The sequence below is a fragment of the Dromiciops gliroides genome, chromosome 1 (genome assembly GCF_019393635.1).
Source record: "Dromiciops gliroides isolate mDroGli1 chromosome 1, mDroGli1.pri, whole genome shotgun sequence".
NCBI lineage: Eukaryota > Metazoa > Chordata > Mammalia > Microbiotheria > Microbiotheriidae > Dromiciops > Dromiciops gliroides.
In genome coordinates this window covers 613,976,236-614,004,084 of record NC_057861.1, presented here as the reverse complement: position 1 = coordinate 614,004,084, position 27,849 = coordinate 613,976,236, and the positions used below count along the sequence as shown (strand labels likewise).

The window sequence follows — 27,849 nt, the reverse complement described above, 5'->3', positions numbered from 1 at the left end:
TGGAGGCACAGGATTTGAACTCATGTCCTCTGACTTCCATCCAGTCTTCTTTCTAGTAGACTACTGAGCCTTGCATACTTTATAGAGTTGCTGGAGCAATTGAAGTCTCCTTCAGACACCAACTGGGATCAAAGCATCAGTTTACTATTTGCACTGTTACTGAAGTACTTTCTGGCACGACATTCACTGGAGAAGAATCATAGAATACTAGAACTAAAAAGGATCCTGGAACTTACTTATTTTAATTAATTGGTTGAGATATACGAAATCAGGGGCACTTTCCATTTTATACATTATAAATCAAACATTTAAGTGCCTCCTGAATGGCAGGTACTATGTGCTGGACACTGTGGATACAACTCAAAGATGAGATTGTCCTGCCCTCAAGAAGCTTACATTCCAACTGGGGGTTAAATACACACAGTCAGTAGATAAGTAAATATAATGTGTGTACAAAATAAAATAATGGTGAAGTTGGGGTGCAGAGGACTGAAATAACTCGCCTCATGGGGATTAATGACAGTCAGGATTCATCAAGCACTTATGATTCAAAACATTAAGTCCTCTCAAGAGATAGCAAATAGGTTTTAGTAACTTAAAAAAGAGTGAAATTCACTTTTAATAGAATTGACTACAGCCTTAAATTGGTTCAAGGTGTTGTCATATACTACATATTTTTCCAGTTAGAGCTAATTCTTTGAACGGACGTGTTCTAACCTCAGGAAACCTGGGAGTAAAGGGCTTGGCAGGAGTCAGCAGGGCAAAAAGATGATAATTTTTTACCAGAACCAGCAGAGGGCAGCAGAGAGCTACCTGATTCAGGGTATAAACGAAGGCTAACCTTGTTCTTGGAGTGGACAAACTCTTGACCCTGGCCATGGTAAAGGAGAAATCAGACTAGTGATGCTTGGGGATCTGAATGGCCGGCAAGAGGTGGGTCACTGTTCTGAGTTATCAAAGCCAAGGAGTAGGTCCAGAGAGTGAAATCTGGCCTAGGAACAGGCAGAAGCAATGAGAGTAAGTTGTCTAGTAGGCAATTACAACTGATGAAATCCAGGTGATCTCTTGGCACCAACCACTCTGATCTTCAAAGAGACATCTCCCAGCTAGCTCCTGATACATAGCCAGGTTCTGACAGGTACCAAATAGGCCCCTTTTTGCTGACCTAGAAACACTAGTTTATTTACAGTTAGAATGCAATCCTAGGTGAAGAATGCCCGCACCAAACCAGTGAGAAGAATGCCCGTACCAAAGTTGTATCAAAATAATAATAATAATAATAATTACAATTTATAAAAACAACCCCAGGAGGTAGATGCTATTATTATCTCCATTTTACAGATGAGGAAACTGAGGCAAATGGAGGTTAAATGACTTGCTCAGATTCACACAGCTAGTAAGTATCTGAGGCCAGATTTGAACTCAGGAAGATGAGTCTTCCTTACTCTAGGCCCAAAGTGGGATGACCAGAATGGTAATGATCTTAAAACCATCCCATTCTAAGATTAGCTGACTGAAATGGGGATTGATTAGATTGGAAAAGAAAGGACTTAGAGGGAATGTTACAGTTGTATTAAATTGTTTAAAGGATAGTCACATTAGGTTAGATTGGTTTTGCTTGGTTTCAAAGGTCAGCGTTAGTGGAATAGATAGAAGTCAAAAAGAAGTAAAGTTGGGGGCAGCTAGGTGGCTCACTGGATAAAGCACCAGCCCTGGATTCATGAGCATCTGAGTTCAAATCCGGCCTCTGACACTTGACAATTACTAGCTGTGTGACCCTGGGCAAGTCACTTAACCCTCATTACCCTGAAAAAAAAAGAGGTAAAGTTCAATTCAATATTGGCACAAACTTCATAATAATTGGAGATTCTACAAGATGGAATAGGTTGTGTGGGGACCATTTGAATTACCCATCAATAGAGGTCTTCAAGAAAAGGCTGGATGATCACTTTTCCTACATGTTGGAAAAAGGAATTCCTGTTCATTTAAAGGTCGGACTGGATGATTTCTGATACTCATTCCAACTCTGGGATTACATGACTAAAACCTTCCCTATTACCTAGGTCCAATGACCTTTAAGTTAGCTCTTTCTACTTCCACTTCTAGCCAACATTCTTTACGTCTGTACCATGCAAAATTCATGAGAAACTTCCCCACATGTCATTCTGTTCTCCAGTTCTATCTCCACCCTTGGTTCTCAAGACAGACAGAAGAGTTAATTATGAGAAATATTTGAGATAATAGAGGTAATGGGGACCTGTATTACTTAATGGAATGGGAGAGATATGGGCTAGATAATGAACTGGAGAATTGCATAGGTAAGATTGGGATTCATGCTTTCCACAAGTCACATACATCCCAGCAAGTCAGTCTCCAGGTCTGGATAGTTCTCTTAGGAAGAGGCGTGATACCATATTCCCACTACATTGTATTTACCTTTAAGACTTTCTTCAGGGCCTGATGACCTGAACCATCAAGACAATCCTCTGTAATATATCTTTAGGCAAAGCATCTGTCTAATAACAGCTGCCCTGTCTTTTTTATTTTTAATTCCTTTTTTTAAAATGTTTTATTTTTGGTGAGGCAATTGGGGTTAAGTGACTTGCCCAGGGTCACACAGCTAGTAAGTGTCAAGTGTCTGAGGCCGGATTTGAAATCAAGTCCTCCTGAATCCAAGGCAGGTGCTTTATCCACTGCGCCATCTAGCTGCCCTTTAATTCCTTTTTTTTTTTTGAGGTGTTTTTGTTTTTTTGGGTTTTTTTGGTGAGGCAATTGGGGTTAAGTGACTTTTCCAGGGTCACACAGCTAGTAAGTGCTAAGTGTCTGAGGCCGGATTTGAACTCAGGTCCTCCTGACTCCAGGGCCAGTGCTCTATCCACTGCACCACCTAGCTGCCCCTTAATTCCTTTTTTTTGCATGGATTTGGACTTGCTTTTCTAATGATAGATTTTTCAACTTATCTTCAGATATTTCTACTTGGTTCCCTACCTTCATTTTCATCTTCCTAGTGTAACGATTGGAATGATGCCACCTGCTGGAGGATTACTGTAGGAAAGCTCCAACATGAGGAGAGGGCCTCTGAGGGCAGGACCATGCGTCTTTTCTTTGGCATCAGGAAGTGATGTTTGCTTGTGGGAGGAAGAAGGGGGAGGCTGGTGCTCTTACTCCCTCTCTTTCCTGTGGACTCTGGTGGAGAGCTGAGCTAGGAATGCTCTCTCCCTTTAATAGATAGATAAATCTAGGCCTTTCTCCCTTTTTACAAAATTCTTATTCTCCTTAACAAATGCTTAAAAGTCTAACTCTTGCTAGAGCCTATAATTTATTGGTGACCACACATTAGATATTTTAGACAGTATACCTATAATTTAGCCCCTTACACTAGCATTTTGGGATTTGGGCTTCTTTCTTCTGACCATTAAAAAAGAACAACACCGGGGCAGCTAGATGGCGCAGTGGATAGAGCACCGGCCCTGGAATCAGGAGTACCTGAGTTCAAATCCGGCCTCAGACACTTAACACTTAACTAGCTGTGTGACCCTGGGCAAGTCACTTAACCCCAATTGCCTCACTAAAAAAAGAAAAAAAAAAACAACACCTGCCCTCCCTCTCAGCAGCTCTTACCCTCTAGAGGATCCTGTGCCTGCAATTTCAGTAAATGGTTCATGGGCACATGCCTAGACCATTTTGGTCCACCTAGACCATCTTGACATCTGCCTGACACTGCTGAATCACTTGTCCTCACCTGGACCAGGCTCCACCTTCCACTTGTTGCTCTGAATGCAGTACTTAAATGGATAGTATCACTGCTTCTTAAAGGGTGTGTTAGTTGAATGCCCCATGGATGAAATAACCATTCCTCTTTACTATATAATAATGTGTGCCCCTACTAAAATATAACTCCTTCAGGGCAGGGTCTGTCTCACTTTTTGCATTCATATCCATAGCACTTAGCACAGTGCTTGGCACATAGTAAATGTTTAATAAATGCCTTTTCATTTTTAAATTTATTTATGGATTCTGCTGCTTTAGGGACACCATAAAGGTGTCCCTAACCCTACCCCACCTCCCCATCTCCAGCTTTGACCCACTTGTTGAGGGGGGAAAATTATTTTTTCAAATGTGTATGAAGTGAATGCTTTTCAAGCCTTCTTTCAATTTTTACAGAGTGATATTCCTTAGCAACATGGGTTAATGAATGATTATTTTTCAAATAAGAACCACAAATATGACATTCAGGAACAGATTTGCTAATAATGATTTCCAAGCTATTATACCAAGTTTAGTCTTGTATCACATGTAAGAGCTATTAAGTATTAAAAATATATCAAACATGCATGCCCACAATGCCATAGATAAGCTGTGACTTCCCTCATATCTGAAAATGGGTGGTATGACTAACTTACCTGATTATTCTACCCTCTAGAATTCACCATTTCTCAACAAAGTGCCAAAATTGCATTTTAAGTAATTACTGATAAGCAAGTCTAGGAGATTAAAAAAACCACAGGGACTACATTTTTTAAGTTGTTTGATTTGTTTTTGCATTTAGTCTTGTAACAAAAATCTTCAGTTATATTCTCTTGTATGAGAGGGGCACAAGAGGATAATTAATCTTTACTCAGCATCCCTAACAGCTGAAACATCCAAGCAGCCAGATAGAATTCATAATGCAGATGAAATACACACTGACAGAGAGCAGAGGGAAGCTGTTCTAGGGCTGGTGTTTTTTTTTTTCTTACTATATTACAGCTGATAGCTAAGGCAAAGGGGATTTTGCTATCAGAAAGTCCTTCTCTACCTTTTGATAACATTGTCTCTTCTCCTCTCTCCAAAGAAATAGGGAGCCATGAGCTTCTCTGTTCTGTGTTTGGGAAGTAGGTTCAATGTATCCATCTCTTTTCAGACACTTACTACTGTGTGACCCTGGGCAAGTCACTTAACCCTATTTGCCTCAGTTTCCTCATCTGTAAAATGAGCTGGAGAAGAAAATGGAAAACCACTCCATTATCTTTTCCAAGAAAGTCCCAAGAAAGAGTCATGAAAAATCAGACATAACTAGAAATGATGAAATGACAATAAACCTTAAAGTGCAACAGGAACATACTAGCTGGCTGCTGTTGTTTGTCCTTCATTCTTGAAGAGGACCAGGACAGATGCCATGACTTGCAATGAATTGGATTTAAATAAGGAATGGCTGTGCAAAGTCAACAACCTCACTTTCTCTTCTGGAGCCATCTGAGACAGGGCAAGATATCTCTATCTCTATCTCTATCTCTATCTCTATCTCTATCTCTATCTCTATCTCTATCTCTATCTCTATCTCTATCTCTATCTCTATCTCTATCTCTATCTCTATCTCTATCTCTATCTCTATCTCTATCTCTATCTCTATATCTGTATCTGTATCTATATCTATATCTATATACATCTATATCGATATCGATATCGATATAGGTATAGATATAGATATATATTAGGATGACTGCAGATAGTCCTGGATGTTTTAAGAAAATTGGGGTTAAGTGACTTGCCCAGGGTCACACATCTAGCTGCTCCCCCCTAGCTGGCTACAACCCAGACAAGCAATTTTGCTGAAGTTATGAAGGTGTTGAAGGAATTTAATGAGCATGTGCAGGTATTTGAAGATCATATATAAGAGTTTCCAAACTTTGGCAGCTTTAAAAAGGTACAGAGGAGAAGGTAGCTAGCATTATTGCACTGGTACACACTGAAGTTTATCTACATTTTAATCCAAGAAGAACTTGATCTTTGTAAAGAATATGATCTTTAAGTTCTGATGCTATTCATTTGCAAGCTCTTCCACTAGATTCAGTTCCTTGAGGGGAAAGGCTGGGGTTTTTGTTTGTTTGTTTTTGTTTTTTAAATCACCTTTCTTATCCCAAGAGAGGCAGAATCACTTAGGAGATAGAGATATGACCTTGGACTCTGAAGACCTGGGTTCAAGTTCTGCCTTGGACACACACATATTTTGTAACCATAAGTAAGTCACTTAACCTTTCAACATCCTAGGAAACTTTCTAAGATTTTACATTGCAGATGAGTTGGCTACCTCTATCAAGTTTCAGCATTTATAGTCTACCCCTCCCTGCTTCCCTCCCAAGCCCACGAATGTGTTGTTTGAAGGGACAAATATACATACATACACACACACACACACACATATATATATCTATACATATATATGCATATATATGTATACATACATATATTCCTTCAAACCCAACACAGTATACTGCACAAAATAGGCACTTGATATATTTGTTGAATTAATCAAATTCATTGAGCACTTATAATTTGTAAACCTCTGGACTAGGCCCTATGGTGAAGGGTTCAGTGGGAATACAAAGAAGAGAAGAAAAAGATAATTTCTGACCTCCAGGATCTTACAGTGTTATTGAGAAGAAAGGGTATATGTTCATTCAAATATCTTCCTTACCACAACCTTACCTAAACCCTGGCCGATCTGACCAAGTTTTTCACTGAAATTCCCTTCAAATTGGCCCTCCCACCCTAATGTGGGGAGAGAGCTTTTGAGTTCTATTATGAGGTAGTGGAGGTGGTCCAGTGATAGAATGCTAAGTCTGGAGTCAGGAGACCAGAGTTTGAATCCAGCCTCATTCACTTACTGGCTGTATGATCCTGGACAAGGCACCTAACTTTTGCCTGCCTCAGTGTCCTGTTCTACAAAATGGGGATAATAATAACCTACTTGCCGGAGTTCTCATGAGCATAAAATAGGACAGTATTTGTAAAACATTTTGTAAACCTTAAGGTGCTGTACAAATGCTGGTTGTTATTCTTATTATTACTTTGAACAAGACAGTTCCAAAAATATATTGAGAATAAAAAACAGAATGCTAGGGGGGTAGGAGTGAGTAAACAATGAAGAGGCAGACACAAGTGGCTTAAGAAGTTTGACAGCAAAAGGAATGAGAGATAAGAAATAGCTTGAGTGTTATAGGGTCAAGTGAAAGAGTTTTCAACATAGGGAAGATTGGAGCATATTTGAAGATAGAAGAACAAGAGCCAGTTTTTATGGTTGTTGTTCAGTTATTTCAGCCTTATCTGCATGGGATCTTTTTTTTCTTTTTGTTTATTTTGTGCAGCAATGAGGGTTAAGTGACTTGCCCAGGGTCACACAGCTAGTAAGTGTTAAATGTCTGATGCCAGATTTGAATTCAGGTCCTCCTGAATACAAGGCCAGTGCTCCATCCACTGCGCCACCTCGCTGCCCCCGAATGGGATCTTCTTGACTCCATTTGGAGTTTCCTTGGGAAAGATACCAAAGTAGCTCACCATTTCCTTCTCCAGCTCATTTTACAGATGTGGAAACTGAGGCAAACAGGGTTAAGTGACTTGTCCAGGGTCACACAGCTAGTAAGTGTATGAAGTGAGATTTGAACTCAGGTCCTCCCAACTTCAGGGCCAGTGCTCTGTCCACTGTGCCACCTAGCTGCCCCATTCTAAAATAAATTGGAAGGCCAATAGAGGGAAATTCATCTCTCAAAACTTCAATCTTCTAGGTAGAGTACTGAAAGGAGCTATCCACTTAAGGTGAGGCAGGAGGGAAGAATTAGTGCTTGAGGAATATAGAATAGGCTTGGAGAAAAATCACTGTGGAGGAATAAGCTAAAGAAGGAGCAAGAGATGGATAAAGGCATTGACAAGCAATACAGAGGGTCTAGTTGAGCTGGCATATCATGTCTTTGAGATGGAGTTCTCATTCCATAAGAAATGCCTCAATGAGATGAAGCCTCATCATGTAAGAAATAGCACCCAGAGTGGCAAGGAATTGGAAGTTGAGGGGATGTCCATCAATTGAGGAATGGCTGGACAAGTTGTGGTATATGAATGTAATGGAAAACTATTGTGCTATAAGAAACGATGATCAGGAGGAGTTCAGAGAAACCTGGAAGGTCTTGCATGGGCTGATGATGAGTGAAATGAGCAGAACCAGGAGAACATTATGCACAGTATCATCAACATTGTGTGTTGATCAACTGTGATAGACTAGGTTCTTCTCACCAGTCCAATGGTACAAGAAAGTTCCAAAGGACTCATGACGAAAAAGGCTCTCCAAATCCAGGAAAAAAAAAACAACTGTGGAATATGGATGCTGATTGGACCATACTATCTCTTTTGTTTTTGGTTCTGTTGTTTTTCTTTTCTGAGGTTTTTCCTTCTTGCTCTGATTCTTCTTGTATGACATGACGAATGCAGAAATATGTTTAATGTTATATATCAGATTACCTGCTGTCTAGGGGAGGGGGGCAGGGAGGGGAGGGAGGGAGAAAAAATTTGAAATTGGAAATCTTATCTAAACAGAGGTTGAAAACTTAAATAAATAAATAAATAAATTTTAAGAAAAAGAAAAAGCACCCAGAGGTACTTACTAGTAACACTACTCCACGTTCTCCTTTGGCACCTTTTAGTCCATTTAGACCTGGTCTTCCCTGCAATTTAGCAAATGAGATTTTAGCATCTACTTTGATTTTAATAACAGCTATATTCATGATAATTTTCACAGACTTCACTTTGTGAAATACCAATACTTACTGGTCGCCCTGGGAAGCCTAATTCTCCCTTGTGTCCAGGAGGTCCTTTGGGCCCCTGTAGTCAAAGTAAAACATATTAGTGTTTTAGAACAGAACTTACATTCTGTGGCACATCACTCACTTACAGAAACCAAGGCTGACATTTCACTCGCAAACAAATACGAGCATTTACAAAGAAAGAAAAAACCCACCAAAGTCTAAAACCTTAGCATCTATATTAAAGATGGAAAGAATAGTGGATTGTTTTTAAGGGGAAACTGGGAAAAGGGAGCTAAAGAGAAAGGAAGTAATGAAAAGAAAATGGAAAATTGGAGGATGCTCTCTTGGGACACACACACACATACACACATATACAATGTTATTAACTTGGCTCTCATGATCAGTAACCTTGGCCTCTGGTCCCCAAAATAGTACAGGGCATGGGATGCTAGTATTCACAATTGCCAGTTAAATTAAAACTTTAAAGTAGATAAATAAAAAATATAATTGGTTCTGACCTTTGATTTCCTCAATATAAGGAACTCTTGAGTATGGAAACCCTCTCTACTGATAGGCTGAGAAAGTCATCTACAACTTTCAATTTTAGACAGTTGTCTGAGACACAAAAAGTTTAAGTGACTTTCACATAGTCATATAGTTAGGATATATTAGCAGTAGGACTTAAACCCAAGGCTTCCTGACTGCAAGGCTAGCCCTCCATTTTATCATGTCATGCTGCCTCTGTGAAATGTAAATTACCCACCCAGTACCTATTCTGAGATTATACTTATTTAGACTATTCATAAATTTATTACATTGAAAAAGCATACATAATTCATGAAAGAAGAGCCAGTCTACCCATGATCAATGCTCAGAATACAAATCACAATTATGTAAAAAGCCAGTTTAGACAGACAGATGCAATCTGAGGATAATTTCCAAGACAAAACAAGCAGTTAGTGGATAAACGTGGAGGCCAAGAGTTTCCTTGAGCAAAAAATCTTTGCTCTGGGAAGCACAAGCAAATTCTCAGAACTATGTGGAGACTTCTCATTATATCAGAATCAATGGTACATGATCTAAATTATAATCTAAATCATGATGGAATGGGGAAGGTGGGTTGGTCAGGGCTTTTAGTTTGCTATTGTTTGAGCAGCTGAGGAACTTCTCACCGTGTGGAGAATTTGCCAGTGTGACAGTGTCAAAGGCTTGGGCTAAACTAGAAGAAATAATGGAGTTAATCGGGTTCCCCTAAATTGCCATGTGAACATCACCTCAACCAGACTCCAATATAATGAAACTATACCAGCATTTGGAATATGAGTACATAGATTTTTTTTTTTTTTTAGTGAGGCAATTGGGGTTAAGTGACTTGCCCAGGGTCACACAGCAAGTGTTAAGTGTCTGAGGCCAGATTTGAACTCAGGTACTCCTGACTCCAGGGCCAGTGCTGATTTTTTTTTTAAAGCTATTTCTAGGGGGAGCTAGGTGGCACGGTGGATAGAGCACCGGCCCTAGAGTCAGGAGTACCTGAGTTCAAATCTGGCCTCAGACACTTGACACTTACTAGCTGTGTGACCCTGGGCAAGTCACTTAAGCCCAATTGCCTCACCAGAAAAAAAAAAAAAAAAGCTATTTCTAGCTTGGACCTGTTTCGTTGGATGTTCTGTCATCACCACTAGCATGTCTATATTCAAATTAATCTGCCCACTCTCCCCAACTCAATGCCTCCAAATTGACCCCTCTCTCAACTCACTTTCCTATTTCTGTTATTAAAGAAAAGATAAAAATTTAGCATATACTTCTTATCTCCCCCACTGGATTGGAAGCTCCCAGAAAGCAGGCACCAGTCTTATTTTTTTTTAATCTCCCTCAGAGCCTAGCACAATGCTTTGCATAGAGTTTGGCACTTACTGTATTATGACTTGATTTAGTTTGAATTAACTTGAGGCAAGGAACGAGTAGTCAAGAGTATCAGTTGGGAAGGAAGCACCAAAGCTTTGGCAATTACTCATTGGTATCCACTTCCCTTGGTCTCTCAGTTCCTCCTGTGAGGAGAAATCTTTCTACTGTAAGGCCCAGGAATGAGTGAGTAGCTTCAGAACATGCTCTCAGAAATTTGTCTGTAGACTAAAGTGAAGCTATCCCTCATCGGTGGCCACTAAACCTTGGCTGAACTGCCCATCCCTTTAGCTGCATAGAAGTCATGCCAACAAACATGAACCTATAAAGATGGCCTTCTCTCCAAGAGGAAAAAATAAAGGACCAGACCTATTGGCCTTGGATTGAAATTGAAAGCATAGGCACACAAAGCAACACAAAGATTCACAGCAAAAGGAAGGAGCAGACCCAGCCACCAGATCCTGCAGAATGGCCCTCTGTGTAGGAGGTATTTCACTCTCAGAGGTATAACTCTGCACTTTCTACCACATGGGGGACTAACTTCTTTCTAACCAACACTAAGAGCTGATGTTGTTTCCTCCCTAAAGGAGTCCTGAGACGAAGAAGTTTGAGAAGTTCTTTTCTACTATAGCCATAGCTAGGTGACAGAAAGGGAGTTGCACCTGCAGGTATTGTATTTGTATCCACAACGCTTACACTATGCCTGGCACCTACTAAACACTTAGTAATTGCTCTGTCTGCCTGCCCATCTATGGGTGATAAGTCACATGTTGGCTTATGTGTTGTCATCATTTAAAGGGATGCTTTAACGAAGCTAGTGGACTCTGGGGCCAATATTGGCCAGACTAAAGGCTCAGAAAGAAGAGGTCACAGTGTCCAGCCCCTTTTACCTCTAAGACCCAAGTTTCTCATCGAGACCACGTATCCATTCTTGAGCAATTCAATCAGCCTCATCTATGGGTATGACTCAAGTATTGACAAGAAAAGCTTATCCAGAGGGAGGCACAGGAGTGTAGTTGGTCTACTCCCATAGAAATGATGCTCATGGGGCAGCTGGCCCTGGAGTCAGGAGGACCTGAATTCAAATCCAGACTCGGATACTTAACACTTACTAGCTGTGTGACCCTGGGCAAGTCACTTAACTCCAACTGCCCCACAAAAAATAAAGAAATGATGCTCATTGGAGTGTAACCCCCCTCACCCACCTTCCTGCTCCCCAGGCTGGACACACACACACAGAAATAGATGACAGCAGGGGATCAAAGCTGCTGTAGGAGCAGTAAGCACACAGAGAGAGAGAGTAGTTGGAAGCAGAGAGAGCAGATGAACTCACTGGAGTGAAGGAAGCTTCAAGCAATGCAGTATAGCAGGGGCTGGCTGGCAAATTAGCCCAGGGGATGGCAATAAGGAATGGGGTGATGGTTTGCAAGCAAAGGCTTCCATTCGGCTCTGAATCTCAGGAACAGAGTGAAAACACAGTGAAAGTCCACACTTGCCATAGCTGAAAATCAAAGGGCAGTGTTTAATGTAGAAAGGCCAGTTGCTTCTCTCTCTCTCTCTTTCTCTCTCTCTCTTTCTCTCTTTTCTCTCTCTCCCTCCCCTTCTTCCCCTCTTTCTTTTTATTTCTCCTTTGTTCTTCTCCTCCTCTCACTATCTTTTTGTCTGTCTCTGTCTGTCTCTTTCTTTCTTCTCCTCTCTCTCTTCTCCCCTTTTCTTCTCTTTCTCTCTCTCGCTTCCCTTCTTCCCCCTTCTTTCTTTCTTTCTCCCTCTTTCTTCCTCTTCCCCTCTCCCTCTCTCTCCTCCCTCTCTCCTTCCCTCTCCCTCCTCTTATTTCCCCTCTTTCTCTCTCCTTCTTTCCTCTCTTTCTTTCTCTTTCTCCTCCACTCTCCTCTCTCTCTTGCTCTTTTCAGTCCCATCCATACACAGACAGTGATCACTAGCTGAAATGTTATCTTTGAACATGAAGGACATGATTTTCTAAGTTAATGTTTAATTCCAGCAAGAACCTGATGTTTAAAAGGAATTGAATAGCTTCTTATTCCTTGTCCTTCTGCATGGGTCTAGATGAATTATTTACAAAACGTAACAGCTTTAGGAGACTCTAGTCCTCACTGGGGAGGTTGGCATAACAAAAGCATTTGTGTTGGAAACCAAAGTAAAGACCAGTGAAATTTAGCACCTGCTTGAAGTATTAAGACTCCTGATGAACATATAGGTTGTTACAAATATACTCTTGGGTCTTTGTGAATGCTAAAGGCTCATGAACAAGCCAGCTACATTAAGCATGATGTTGAAATACTGTCATACAGTTCACTAAATGTTTTCTCATACCATTGGTCCCGGTGGTCCCTGAATTCCATTTTCACCCTGAAAAAAAAGTTTGCATTAATCATTCCACTCCATTTGGCCAGCATATATTGGGCATATACTATGAGTCAGTTACTGGACTAGATGCTGTAGATACAAAAAGAAAACAAGATAGGCCCTGCCCTCACTAGGGCATATAGCATAAGTTCAACTAAGTATATGCAAAATAGTAATATGCAAAGTAATAGGGGTAGGGCAAGGTATATTAACATCTGGGGCGATCAGGAGAGGCCTACTGTGTAAGGTGGTATTTGAAGACGGTCAGGGATTCCACAAAGTGTAGGCACAGATCCAAGAGATGTAATATTTTTATAATATGTCCTTTTGCATCATGAAACTTCACATGGGCAAGTCTGGCAGCAGTGTAGAGTGAATGAAGGGGAGTAACATGTGATCAGTTGGAAAGACAGGTGAGAGCCAGATGGTGAAAGACTTTGAAGGACAAAAGAGAGGAGCTTGAATTTCACCCTAGAGTCAATAGGGAGCCACTGAGGCTTCTTGAGCAGGTGAATGACATTGTTGCACCTACATCTTATAATTTTTGCCTAATATCAATTTTCTAGAATTGGCGGGGGGATACATTGGATAAGGGGAATACTAAAGACAAGGAGTCAAAATAAGAGGGTATAGTAATAGTCCAAGTAAAAGGTGATTAGGGCATAAGCAAGGATGTGAGTGGGGAGAAGGGGATAGATTCCACAGATGTTAAGGAAGTAAAATTAGTGGGAGTTGGCAAGATGGGAGAGGGGTGGAGAGGGTAAGGAAGAAGAGCTGAGGATGACTATAAGGCCGTGAATTTGTGTGATGCCCTCAACAGAAATGGAGAAGTTAGGAAAAGGGGGTAGGTTGGGTGGTTTGGGGTGAAGACAATGAGTATTGCTTTGAACACTTTGAATTTGAGATGCCTATGTGATGTCCATGTGTAGATGTCCAGAAAGAAGTTGGGGATGTGGGACTGCCACTCAGGAGACAGATGAAGATGGATATATAAATTTTGGAGTCATCTTCATGAACTCTGAGGAAACCATCAAAAGAAAATACACAAGAGGGCTCAGAACAGGTATCAAAAGGAACGTGGCAATAAAGCAGACTGAGGGGAGAATTTCCTTCAGAGAAACTTTGTTTAAGACACGAGCAAAAAGTTGGTGAACTCAAATGCCCACGTAAAGTTAATAAATCTGGTGAGAGCTTTACCTTTTTCCACATCAGCCTCTCAAGGGGGATATCTCCAGCAAGAATGGTTCCTGGTTCACCCTTCTCACCCTGAAATGCAGAGAACTTTATGATGAAGCTAATTTGGTCATTTTTATATCTACCCACTTTACCAATGGTAGCCTCCAAGATGTATGACTGATGTGTTTTGTTTCTAAATTACAAACATTTACAGATTACTGTTGCTCCATGAGAGCTTTCTTGTAAGAAAATAAAACAATGAAGTAAAACCAAGAAGATAATGACTTCATCAGAAAGTGCTTGTAATGTTCCACATCTGTAACTACCCCACCTCTGCATTCGAAAAATTGTTTTTTTTAAAAAAACTTTAATTTGATTTTAGGCAAATTCACTAATGAAGATTTTAAGTTTCTACCACTGAGTTAAGAAAACGGGCTTATTTCCCTCCTGCTCTATTTGTTGTTTGTTTGAAAATGCCTGACTTAGAAAACAATACTTCTCCAGATTCTGTTTTCTTTTAGGATCATAGATCTAGAGGTGGAAGTGACCTTATAGTCCATCAAATCCATCTGCCACATTTTACAGCATGGAGAGGTTAGATGACTTGCCCAGGGTCACACATCTTATAAAAGTCAGGCAGGATTTGAATTTATTTCTTCCTGATATAAAGTTTAGAATGCAGTCTACTCTGCCTCCTGTCTTCCTTAGGAATTTTTGGTGTTTTGACTTACAAGAGCTGATTATCCAATAGATGCTATCACAAAAATTTATAACACTTAAGGTTATCCTTCAGGGAAATAGAGTAGTTTTTCTCCAATTCCTCTTAAACAACCTATTTATAATCTTTTCTACTCTCAGTTTTACTCTCTGATTCTCCTGCCATGGGGTACATGGCTTTTATAGGTTTCTCTTTTCTCACCATTATCAAAACAATAAATAATTATAATAAATGTTTAATAAATTTATTATAATTGATATTGTATCATAATAAATCTATTATCAATAAATGTTTTAATGTTGATTGACTGATTGAAAACCATTGTCAAGAAGAGATTTGATACTAGCTATTCACACTAAGATAGAAATGGTAAATAAAGCATAATGTATTTAGCCTCTTCCAGGGGTATTTGCATTTTATTTAGATATGATATAAACCAATAAAAATATAGAACTTACTTTATCAATTGATATTGAAAGGCAGTGGAGGACAGTGGCTAGACAAAGCAAGACAGATCTGAGTTCAGATTCCACCTCTGACACATACTATCTGTGTGACTCTGGACACCTCTCTGTGTTCTGGGTAGTTTTATCAGTTTCAGAGAAGTGGCCAGCCTACATCAATAGAGGGAGGTTTTTCTTTTCTTTTTTTTCCCTATTTTTTTTTTCGGGACAATGAGGGCTAAGTGACTTGCCCAGGGTCACACCGCTAGTAAGTATCAAGTGTCTGAGGCCAAATTTGAACTCAGGTCTTCCTGAATCCAGGGCTGGTGCTTTATCCACTGCACCACCTAGCTGCCCTCGAGGGAGGTTTTTCATCTGGGAGTTCCTCATGCCAATGAAATCACAGATCTAGTTCCAATCACCAAACAAACAACAAAGCTGGTGGGGGAGGCTTTTGGAGTCAAGGTACACTTACATTTTTATTTTTTTTATGACTGTAACCATACCATGACTACTTCTTCTTCTTTTTTTTTTTTTTTTTGGCGGGGCAATGGGGGTTAAGTGACTTGCCCAGGGTCACACAGCTAGTAAGTGTCAAGTGTCTGAGGCTGGATTTGAACTCAGGTACTCCTGAATCCAGGGCCGGTGCTTTATCCACTGCACCACCTAGCCTCCCCACCATGACTACTTCTAAGGCTGGCTCTAACACTACCTCATAGAAGGACAGTCATACATTCCTTGCTCAGATGCTAATTCTACCCTCAATCTTCTCCCTGTTTTCTCTTTTGGCTTTCAGAAGAATGAAATTAGTAAGGAGGGAGCATACCTCTATACATTCTGGGTATTGAGTATTCCAAAGCATGGGAGATGATTGGCCAGGGCTGCTTCAGAGGCTAGCAAATTTCCTGTCCCTGGACATCTGCAGCTGGAGGCTAAAGGACCACTTTGCAATAATGCTTAAGAAAGATTTGTGCTCTAACACGACTAACGTGGAAATATGTTTTGCATGACCATACATGTATAACCTACATCAGATTGCTTTCCTTGTCAATGGGGGGAGTGGAGAGGGAGGGAGCTCAAAATTTTAGAAAAACAAATATTAAAGATAGTTTTTACATGTAATGGGGGAAAATAAAATATTAAAACGTTGGGAGGAAAAAGGAAAAAAAAAGAAGAAAGATTTGTACTTAAAGTAGGAGCTAGACTAAATGACCTTAGGAGTCTCAATGCTAGTCTTCTATGAATTTATAACAATAGTGCTATCAAATGCTAGACAGTCAGGGCTACAGTGAATGAGCATTAACATTCAAGGTAATAATGTCTGGGCAAATGACTTCATGTTTTATGACTCATTTTATTATCCATTTGCTTTCAAAACTGTAAGACCATTAGCATGACAAGACTGGAAAAATGGAAAATAATAGAGGACTTCAACTACTTTTGAATTGTCTCACAAATTGCTGAGAACAGTCATAACTTCTGCCTCTATTTCCTTCTTACCTTTTCTCCTGGCAACCCTGGAAATCCAGTGTCACCTTTTGGTCCCTTTGGTCCCTGAAAAATATTATAAAAAGGAAATTAAGATCCTTTAATTATCCAGAAGTAGATTTATCAAAAAAGAGAGAAAGAAAAAGCTTGTCAGTCATATGGCCTCCTTTCATTCTCATATTGTGACTGTCCCACCTCCCTTTACAACCCTATTTGTGGGTATTGTTCAGTCATTTTAGTCGTGTCTGACCCTTTGTGAAAAAAATTTAGAATTTTCTTGTCAGAGATAGTAGAGTGGCTTGCCATTTCTTTCTCCAACTCATTTTACCGATGAGGAAACTGAGGCAAACAGTATTTAGTGACTTGCCCAGGGCCACACAGTTAGTAAGTGTCTGAGGATAAATTTTAATTCAGGAAGAGGAGTCTTCCTAAGTCCAAACCCTGCACTCTGTTATCCCACCCAGCTGTCCCATATATCTTTGACAATGATTTTTATGCCACTTCTTACAGATAGAGCATCACTGACGATATGATTCAACCTTTTAAACTTCATCTTTCTAATGCAATTTGGTGACTTATAATTCTAACTCTTTTGAGGCCATGGTGTTCATGATTCCCAGTGACAGAACTTCACTGAGGAAGTACTGGACTTAGAGATAGACTTTGTACCCTCAAGAACCTTAGGATCATTGGAAATGCTGTGCACAGCCCAAGTGTGATTGAGATAAACCTCTTTTACTACTCAACTCTGGCCAAGATCATCATCCATTTTGGGGGGGGGTGGTGGGGCAACAGGGTTAAGTGACTTGCCCAGGGTCACACAGCTAGTAAGTGTCAAGCGTCTGAGGTCCGATTTGAACTCAGGTTCTTCTGAATCCAGGGCCAGTGCTCTATCCACTGCACCACCTAGCTGCCCTGATCATCATCCATTTTTATTGCCTGTCTAAGCTATTTACATTTGTGGACTAAACCAATGGGCCACCCACTAAACTATATGCCACAATCAAAGCAATAGGAATCTTTCATCCTCTTTTTTTTTTTCCTTTCAATTTGCATGGTTAAAAATCTCTTGGCTTATTATGGATTTCACATTGGAATTCAATATAATTATTATGTCATCTGAGAGTAGGAATATTTAGAGAACATTTCCATCAATGGGAATCCTTATGTGTGTACTCTTCACAGGGCAGCCTTTGTGTTACAAATTTAACATGTTATAAATTTAATATTTGTTTTGCAACCTCTCCTTTGAGCTTTACTTTATCCAAATTTATTATTCAATAAATATCCTACCAATGCCCAGGACATTCTCCTTGTTTTTGGCTGGAACACAGTCTCTCACTCCACCCTAACGTCTTTTTTTTTTTTTTTTTAGTAAGGCAATTGGGGTTAAGTGACTTGCCCAGGGTCACACAGCTAGTAAGTGTTAAGTGTCTGAGGCCAGATTTGAACTCAGGTACTCCTGAATCCAGGGCCGGTGCTCTATCCACTGCGCCATCTAGCTGCCCCTCCACCCTAACTTCTACCCTTATACTGGAAGACTCCAACACATATCTTGATATTCCTGCAAATACCCAACCTATTCAACTTCCATGATCAATTCCTCCATTCTTGCCATCAGCCATAAATATTTTATTTCCTCATTCAAGAACTCTGAAATTCCTTTATTCAAACATAATCTTTTATTATTCTACTGCTGTCTATATTTGATTGCCCCTATACCTGACACCTCTAACCCTTAGGACTTTCCCAGGCTATGACTCCTGGTCAGGCTACATTTTCTTCCCTTCCCAATCTTACCCCTTTGGTGAATAATTTCAACTCTACACTACCCTATATTCTCAAATCACTTGCTCTCTTGTCCTATTTCTAATCACATCTTGCCAAACCCTTACTCACGAGCTGTTGAACAGAGCAGCAGAAAGTTAGGAAACTATGTGTAGTGGATCTAAGCCTACTACAAATATATGTTATATAATCTCAGCTAGGCCCTTACCACATGGAGGTGATTCTTTTACTCCTCCCTAACCAATTCTCTATCCCTAGAACTACAGAGGCTGTTCTAAATCTTCTCTCCTCAAGCCTCCCATACCACCCTCCCTACCTACCCCCTCGACCTTCACCCCATCACAAGCTCTGATGAAGAGGTAGCCTTCTCCTTGTCAAGGCCTCTACATAGTTCCATCCCTTTCAGCACATTGTACTCATTACCAGCCTCGCTCTCTCTTTAATCTTCAATTTCTCCCTTCAATTTCACTCCAACTTCACTAGCCTTTGTGCTCTCCAGAGAACTGGCCTTTGCATTTTCCAGTCTTCCCCTTTTGGTGAGAGATTTAAATTCCCTCAAGAGAACATTTGTCGGGGCAGCTAGGTGGCGCAGTGGATAGAGCACTGGCCCTGGAATCAGGAGTACCTGAGTTCAAATCCGGCCTCAGACACTTAACACTTACTAGCTGTATGACCCTGGGCAAGTCACTTAACCCCAATTGCCTCACTAAAAAAAAAAAAAAAGAGAGCATTTGTCTCAGTTAACAAAGCCAACTCTTCATTTCCTTTCACTTGCAATGCTTGGTTTTGACTCTACCATCATCATCCCCTAATGCTAGGCATCCTCTGCCCCTCTAACCCTTTTCAGCTTCCTTTTGAGCATCATCTTTCTCCATTACTTTGTAAGCTCTTTGAGGGCAAGAACTGTCTTTCTTTTTCTAATTTGTATCCCCAGAACTTAGTATAGTGCCTGTGACACAGCAGGCACTTAATAATCTATTGCATTGTATTGTATTGTCTCCCATCTATTGGCCCCTTCCTTCCCTGATGCCTATAATATGCTCAAATCTTCCTCATTCATTAAAAAAGCTTCTACCTCCCCCCACAACTATCATTCTATCTCATATTCTCAGATAAACTCCTTGGAAAAATTGCATTTAGTGCCTCTACTTCATTTTTTTTCATTGAATTCTAAATCCTCATCATTCAACTGAAACTGCCCTCTTTGAAATGAACTGTGATCTAATTTAATGACCTTTTCTTAATCTTATCCTATTTTGAACCCTCTGCAGTCTTTGATGCTGTGGACCACCTTGCCAACCTAAATACTTCAACACAGATGCTCTTTGGTTCTTTTTTTACATTTCTGACCCTTCCTCAGTTTTCTTTGCTGATTCATCATCTATATCAGGAGGAGGTAAACTACCGCCAATGGTTCAAATTTGCTGAGACCTGCTTTTGAATAGTCCTAGCTAAGAATGGTTTTTACAATTTTAAATAAAGTATTTTTTAAATTTAAAAATGTACAAACCATCCTGACCTCTCTGCTCTAACAAGACATGTGTGTGTGTGGGGGGGTTAGTTTTGGTCCCTTGGCCTTTGATTTGCTTACCCCTGATCTGTATCACACACACTAAATATTTCCTACTAAAGTGGGCAGAGGTGAACAGGTGTAGATGGGGCCAACTATTAATTCCATCAAAATAGAAATGAGCCTCATTTGTCCTGGTTTATTCTGTGTGAACTCAAAATGACTTCTTTTTGGATTACTTCATTCTTTTTTAAATTCCCACAAAATATCTATTTATTAATTTGTCCTAGAATTTTGCTAGGCATCATCCATGCAAGGTTACTGGCCAATAGTTTATGAACCATATCTCATTCTCCTTTTGGAAAAACAGGGCAACATTTGCCTGTAGCTAGTCTTTGCCAAGTCTCCTATGTTCCATAGTTTCTTATAGATGATTAGCACTGGCTTTGAGGTCACATCTCCATGTTCTCTGAATTCTCTGGAGTATAATTCATCTGAGCCTAGAGACTTGAATTTGTTTACAGCAGCTGAATGTTCTCTGACTATTTTCCCATCTGTCTTGGACTTCAATTTTCCTCAAGAAAGAAGTCTACATTATTCTTTATAATTTAAAGATCTTTATACTTGCTGAAGACAAACCCCGCCCCCCCCCGCAAAGAACTAGCTTTGCCTTCTCTCTATGACCTATTCTATTTTTTGGAGCACCTATCCTTTCTTTGCTCTCCTCTGGTTCCTAATGCCTCTCCAAAAGCTCCATTCTCTTCTCTTCTCTTCTTCCTTTCCTTTCCTTTCCTTTCCTTTCCTTTCCTTTCCTTTCCTTTCCTTTCCTTTCCTTTCCTTTCCTTTCCTTTCCTTTCCTTTCCTTTCCTTTCCTTTCCTTTCCTTTCCTTTCCTTTCCTTTCCTTTCCTTTCCTTTCCTTTCCTTTCCTTTCCTTTCCTTTCCTTTCCTTTCCTTTCCTTTCCTTTCCTTTCCTTTCCTTTCCTTTCCTTTCCTTTCCTTTCCTTTCCTTTCCTTTCCTTTCCTTTCCTTTCCTTTCCTTTCCTTTCCTTTTCCTTTTCCTTTCCTTTTCCTTTCTTTCCTTTCCTTCCTTTTCTCTTCCCTTTTCTCTCTTCAATTCTCTTTTCTTCTCCTCTCTTTTCTTTTCTCTTCTTTTCTTAACAAGCCTTCAACTCATCCTTTCTAAGTTTCATGCCATTCTTATAGGACATTGCCACTTTATTGTTTTCATGCCATTAGAACACAATCATATCCCAAACTTAAAGAATTGGAGAATACCTCAAAGGTCAACTAGTCAAACTCCTATCTGAATCATCTCTCATGTTCTCTTGCCATTTCTATACTTGTCCTAGATTTCAATTTAACCTGAGTTCCATTTTCTTCATCTGTAAAATGGGGCTTTCTTTATCTGTCATTCCTGTCTCATAGGGTTGTTGTGAGTCTCAAAGGCGCTAACACAGGGTGTCCCAAAAGTCTTAGGGAAAATGTAAGCTTTAAAAGCTTTTAAATTTAATCATAATTCAATAATCCAAATATCAATTACACAATTAAATAGCACAATTGAATTATAATAATTTAATAAGTTTATTAAAGATTAAGTTTGCCTTAAGACTTTTGGGTGGGGGCAGCTAGGTGACATAGCAGATAAAGGACCCGCCCTGGATTCAGGAGGACCTGAGTTCAAATCTGGACTCAGACACGACATTTACTAGCTGTGTGACCCCGGGCAAGTCACTTGACCCTCATTGCCCCACCAAAAAAAAAAAGACTTTTGGGACACCCTATTTATGTAAATTACTCTATAACCCTTAAAGCATTATGATAAATGAATGTCATTAATGTAGCTATCATTATCATTATTGACACAGTTAATAATATATCTATATATAATTGATCATGTATATAAAACACTTTGCAAATCTTAAAACCCTAGAAAAATTATTAACCCTTAAATATCATATAATAAATATACATTATTATTACATGCTTAATGATGTATGTTAAAGATAATGTATGTAAAGTACTTTGAAAAGCTTAAAACACTATATAAACATTATTAGTATTTTTAAATTATATAATAAATATATTATTAAATAGTTAATAAGGCATGTAAAAGATACTATATAAAACACTTTGAAAACCTTAAAATCATATATAATATTAGTCCTTAAATAGTATATAATAAATATAGATTATATAGTTCATAATGCATGTAAGGGATATATGTATAGCAGTTTGCAAACCTTAAAATACTACATAAAACTTTATTATTAACCCTTATATATTATACAACAAACATTATTACATAGTTGATAATGTATGTATAAAGCATTTTGTAAACTGTAAAATATAAGATAAAAGCTATTGTTATTTTATTTCATTATTAGTTCTAATTCAGGGATTATAATGCTTACTGGGAATCCTGGCAGACCGGGCTTGCCCTCTGGTCCCTGTAATACACCAAATCAAAAGATTTATGTTACAGGATTTTCTGAGACTAAGTTGTGAAGCCATTCTTATTCAGTGCATACACTTGATTATGTCTTAAAAAACAACACTATTACCTTATTAGCATACTCACAGATATAAATAGAGATCTTGTTAAAAGAAGCAAAAAGTAAAATAGTCTGGGAGAGGGAGATGATTTAGGTGCAGAGGACAATCCAATTGTATGTGCAGTTACATCAGAAGGGATAGACTATCTTTCAGTAAGTGCCAGCCATGACTCCAAAGCAGCAGGAAGGTGGGCCCTCAGAAATGGGGCTCTCTGATGATTGTATTGATTAAAAAGTCCAAGAGACATAGTTTCTGGGTAATTTAATCATGTTATTAATAAGAAAGGCTGGTCATTTGGCCATCTCTCTTAGACCAAGGACCCCTAATGGTGATGGGGACAAAGTTTACATGCCCTTTGAAGAGGAGGTGTTCCTCCTGAGGGGTAGTAGTCAATTCTGATTGGTTAACACAAAGACAGGTGTGGGCTATATTAAAATTAAGGTATTGGGGTATGTGACTTAGGTCACTTAAATCTTGGTCAAGGAGACATCAGTTTCCGTATCACCTGTCTTGATAACAGGGAGAATCAATTTTTCCCCAGACTTGTCTGAGCAAATACAATTAGCAGGTATGTACCCATTAGCCCATATTTAAAATTTAGTTTACTGTCTGATTAGATCTTGGCCAGCGTAAATCTCTAAGAGAGATTTCCCACACTGGTTGATTTCTGGAGGAGGAAGTAGAAAAGGGGGAAAACCTTGTCCTGAATATAATAATTAATTATTGAATATAAAAGAGAACCATTAAATTCTCACATTATAAGACCTTAGGGACATGAAGTATATGTGTATGAAGATGTGGGGTCACACTAAAATACAGAGGCACAGGGAGAAAACACATTATTAGAAATTGGTGGGGGCAGCTAGGTGGCGCAGTGGATAAAGCACCAGCCCTGGATTCAGGAGGACCTGAGTTCAAATCCAGCCTCAGACACTTGACACTTACTAGCTGTGTGACCTTGGGCAAGTCACTTAACCCCCATTGCCCAGCAAAAAACCAAAAAAAACCAACAAAAAAAAGAAATTGGTACCCTCAAAGATGCTATTCAGTTCCAGAGAAAGAGCTGATAAATAAAAGTATGTATGGTATTGTTTTACATATAAATATATAAACACACACATATATTTTATCTGTATCCTCAAGGGCAGAATGGGGAGAGAGGGAGAAAAAAAAGTACACAGCAGAGAACAACAGAAAACTTAAAAGGAAGCATAGAAAAGCAGGATAGCTTTGAAAATAATGTGTAATATTTATTATATAGTTGTTTTTTTAAAAATGTAAATAGTCTGAAATGGATATCATTTTATATTGAATCCTCTATATTGTGCTGTGCACATGGAAATGTTCTCTTTTTGTCTTTTTATATTTAAGTTCAAAATGAATAAAACATTTTTTAAAAATTGGTATCCTTAAGTCAACTTCAAGTATAAACACCTCTGAGTATAAGCTGGATATTATCACTAATTAAAGAGTCCAATATCCTTTGGAATGCAAACTGCTGTTAAAGTAGGTAAGAGATCTAAATTATTCTAATAACCACAAGCGACTGAGGATTGTCCAGTTTCCACATGAACATGAATACCATTCTAGTGTAGACAAGAAAGTGGTCATGATGTGAGGGAAAGTGTGGATAAATAAGATTAATTCATTGGGAACATAGCTATGGTGATCTAGATCTGATAGTTCTCTGACAAATACTCAGACATCTTTCTCAAATTACTTTGGGGGTGATATATGATAGGGAGTGAAAATTGTCAGATATGAATAACATTCAGCCTTTCAACTCTCTTTTCTCCATAACCACTGTGTGTTTAACTACATTATATTTATTCTCTCAATATACACATACTTGTTTCCAATTACAATGAGTTCTTAGTTTTTGGCTTTCTGAGAATTATGGTGCCTGGTAAGAATAAACACCCAATCAAAGATGGTTTAAAAAAAAGGAAGCAAAGAAGAAAGAGGTTGATCTGTTTTTGAATAAAGATTGGTATGATGTTAATATCTGCAATAATGTCAAGACATTGGTGACAAGGACTCAAGAAATGAAAATTTTCTTTGATGGTTTCAAGGTTATGAGCTTTGATGATCAGCAGAATAAGGTTGCCTATTTTAAGTTCAAGTTGATTACTGAAGATATTTAGGCTTAAAAAACCGAATATTTCCATGCAAAAGATGTTACTGGGGACAAGATGTACTCCATCATCAAAAAGTGGCAAAACAACCTTGAGATATCATTTTCACCTAGCAGATTGGCTAAAATGATAAAAAGAAAATGGCAAATGTTGGAGGAGATATAGGAAAATTGGAACACTAATTCATTGTTGTTGGAATTGTGAACTGATTCAACCATTTTGGAGAGCAATCTGGAATTATGCCCAAAGAATTATGACACTACCTCTATACTTTGACCCAGCAATACCAGTAGTTGATCTATTTCTGAACATAACTAGGGGGAAAGGAAAAAGAACCTACATGTTCTAAAATGTTTATAGCAGTTCTCTTTGTGGTGGCACAGAACTGGAAATTTCAGGAATGCCCATCAATTGGGGATGGTTAAACAAGTTGTGGTATATGAATGTGATGGAATACTACTGTGCCATAAGAAATGATGAACTCAAGGATCTTAGAAAAACATGTAAAGACTTGCATGAAATAATTAACAGCAAAATGAGCAGAACCGAGAGAACATTGCATACAGTAACAGCAATATTGTTTTAAAGAACAATTTGGAGTGAAGTATTCATTTTGTCTCTTATAAATACCCAAATTAACTATAAAGAACAAATGAAGAAAGATGCCATCTGTATCCTGAGAAAGAACTTATAAATAAATCTATAGAATAATTTGTAAGGGCCAAATTTAATATCGGGAGTGTCAAGGTCTCCAATCCCAGTCAAAGATGGGGTCACAGAAACCCCAAATCACAACCAATTCCTTACAAATTTTACATATCTATATATCAATGTCTATATCAATAGCCATCTGTTTCTGTCTAATGGTAGCCAAGGCAAGGAATAGGGAAAAAATAAGAAATTTCCCTAATAATTTTGTTGTATATTTGAAGGAAATAGCAAATTGTACTTGTTAGATTTTAAGTTCCATGTACAATCATCTTTTTATTGTACTCTGTTATAGAAATGCTTGTTTTATTTCATAAATTAAAATAATTTTTTAAATGGCAGACCATGATTGAAACACATATTGAGGTCAGAACTGCTGATAGATACTTTCTCCACATCTTTTGTGCTGGTTTTAGCAAGGAGCTCAACAACCAGATTCATATGACTTCTTTTGCCCAGTACCAACAGGTCTATCAAGTCTGCTAGAGAATTATGGAGATCCTGATTTGAGATATGCAGACAAACGACTTGAAAGAAGTTGCAAATAAACTGATTCCAGATAACATTGGAAAGACCTGCCAGACTATTTACCCTCTCTGGGATGTATTGTATTTGATGGGGGTGGGGGGGGTAGGGGAAAGAGTCCAAATTTGAATTGGGAAAGGTAAATGAATTTTTATGGAAATCTAAAAAACACAACCTTTGGAGATGAAATAAGCAGGAAAGCTAATGAAGATAAACACCCAATTCAAGAATCTGTCTAAGAAAAACCTGTGAAGGTTGAAAAATAAAAATTTATATCATAAAAACAACAAAAGAATGTAAATTCTTTAAGAATAGAGATCCATCAGAAGTCTCCATCATGTGTTAAGAAGAAAAGAAACTATTCTATGAAGTGAACTTTTCCATTGCTTTTGACTCTCCTAATCTCTAAATGTATATTTGCTTCTCTTTCTTTTTCCTGGTGAAAAATTCAGCCAGCCTTCCAAACATTCAACAAGTACTTATTAAGTGTATACTATTTGTCAGGCACTATGCTAGTTACTGAGAATACAAAGACGAAAAGTGAAATGGAACTTACCCTCAAGGAACTTACTGGTCTCTCTCATTTTATACATTGTGTGTAATAGACACTGGATACCTTTTTGATGACGGTCAACATGTACTTTAGGGATACTTCCATGTCAGACAAGACACCAGTAATATTCAGAATAATTTGCATTCTGAATAGGAATCTGCAACTGTCATTAAACATGAGACTTTTTATATCCTTTTTTCATATTTGAGTTTGTCTCATTTTTCTTTTTGACCATACCTTGAACTTCTAAACTGATTTCATAAAAGCTAATCTACTGATACACCATTTTAAATAGCCTTTCCCACAGAGATTAGGAATATGTTACTATACTTTAAGAGGGGTCTTTGAAGAATGTGATAAGACTTACAGTTTAAATGTGATTTTAGAGTTTGGTAACTGTGATAGTTGGAGAGAGACTGGATGAGAAACAGTGATAAGGAGCTAAGAGAATTTCTTTCCTGAGAGAATGATTTAACATTCAAGGAGAAAAAAGACTGAAGAGGCATTTCCTGAGAGCAGTGAGTTTCACTCTTCTCTTGCAAAGAAACATTATGAAGATTATCCTTGAGTGATTTTTGGCTATTATCCTGAGAAAGCTGAATGGCTGGACTGTGTTTCCAGTGTTTAAAAGTCGGCAGGAGAAGTAATAATTAAAAGTGACTCTGACTTTCTCCCAGCTGATTGATTGCAAAAATTATTTCTGTTTTGTTATTTGTTATACTGTTAATAAATTATATAGTAATATAGTAACCATGATGGCCTAGGAAATTAGGGAATCTGAGACACAATATGTATGTATGCATGCATGCATATGTATATATGTATGTGCGTATATAATATATGTTGTTTGTCATTCATTCTTGAAGAAGATGATGACTTTGGGGTGATATCATGACTTCCAGTGAATTGGATTTAAGTAAGGGAGGGCTGTGCAAGGTCATCAACCTCACTTTCTCCTTTACAGCCATCTGGGCCCAGTGGCAAGATATATATATATCTCAGATGAGTAGAGACAACCCTGGATTTTTAAGGCAATTGGGGTAAGTGATTTTCCCAGGGTCACACAGCTAGTAAGTGTCTGAGGCAAGATTTGAACTCAGGTCCTCTCAATTGCAGGGCCAGTGTTCTACATCTACCTAGCTACCTCATAATATATGAAAGCTTATGGGAAAAGAGGTTCCTTTATTTTATTTAATAATTTTTTAAAAACTGGAATGTGGGCTGAGTTAAATGATTAATGAGAGGTTTTACAGTCTTAGTAATTTATAAGGAAATATCAGAATATACTCCTTGTTTGCCTAATAATCCAGATTAAGAATGAATAAGTGGCAAGACAAGTATCAGGCAGAAAGGGATAATGATCTCAATTAGACCCCATGTGGATGATCAGTTCTAAAACTGTTACATTTAAGTGTGACAGCTCTTAAACC

The 27,849-nt window shown here is 38.6% G+C and overlaps 1 protein-coding gene and 1 pseudogene across 1 annotated transcript in view; one reads left to right on the top strand and one right to left on the bottom strand.

The window, feature by feature from the left end:
* The window catches only part of COL15A1 (collagen type XV alpha 1 chain), a 223,946-nt gene that overhangs the window by 55,548 nt on the left and 140,549 nt on the right, over nt 1-27,849 (bottom strand). Inside the window, exons 20-25 of the mRNA XM_043975517.1 lie at nt 22,357-22,392; nt 16,659-16,712; nt 14,019-14,087; nt 12,789-12,824; nt 8,578-8,631; nt 8,415-8,474 (exon numbers count right to left, since the gene is read on the bottom strand). Of these exons, the coding sequence (XP_043831452.1) occupies nt 8,415-8,474; nt 8,578-8,631; nt 12,789-12,824; nt 14,019-14,087; nt 16,659-16,712; nt 22,357-22,392 (309 nt within the window). The remainder of the gene's footprint in view (nt 1-8,414; nt 8,475-8,577; nt 8,632-12,788; nt 12,825-14,018; nt 14,088-16,658; nt 16,713-22,356; nt 22,393-27,849) is intronic.
* LOC122741124 lies at nt 24,108-27,846 on the top strand (annotated as a pseudogene).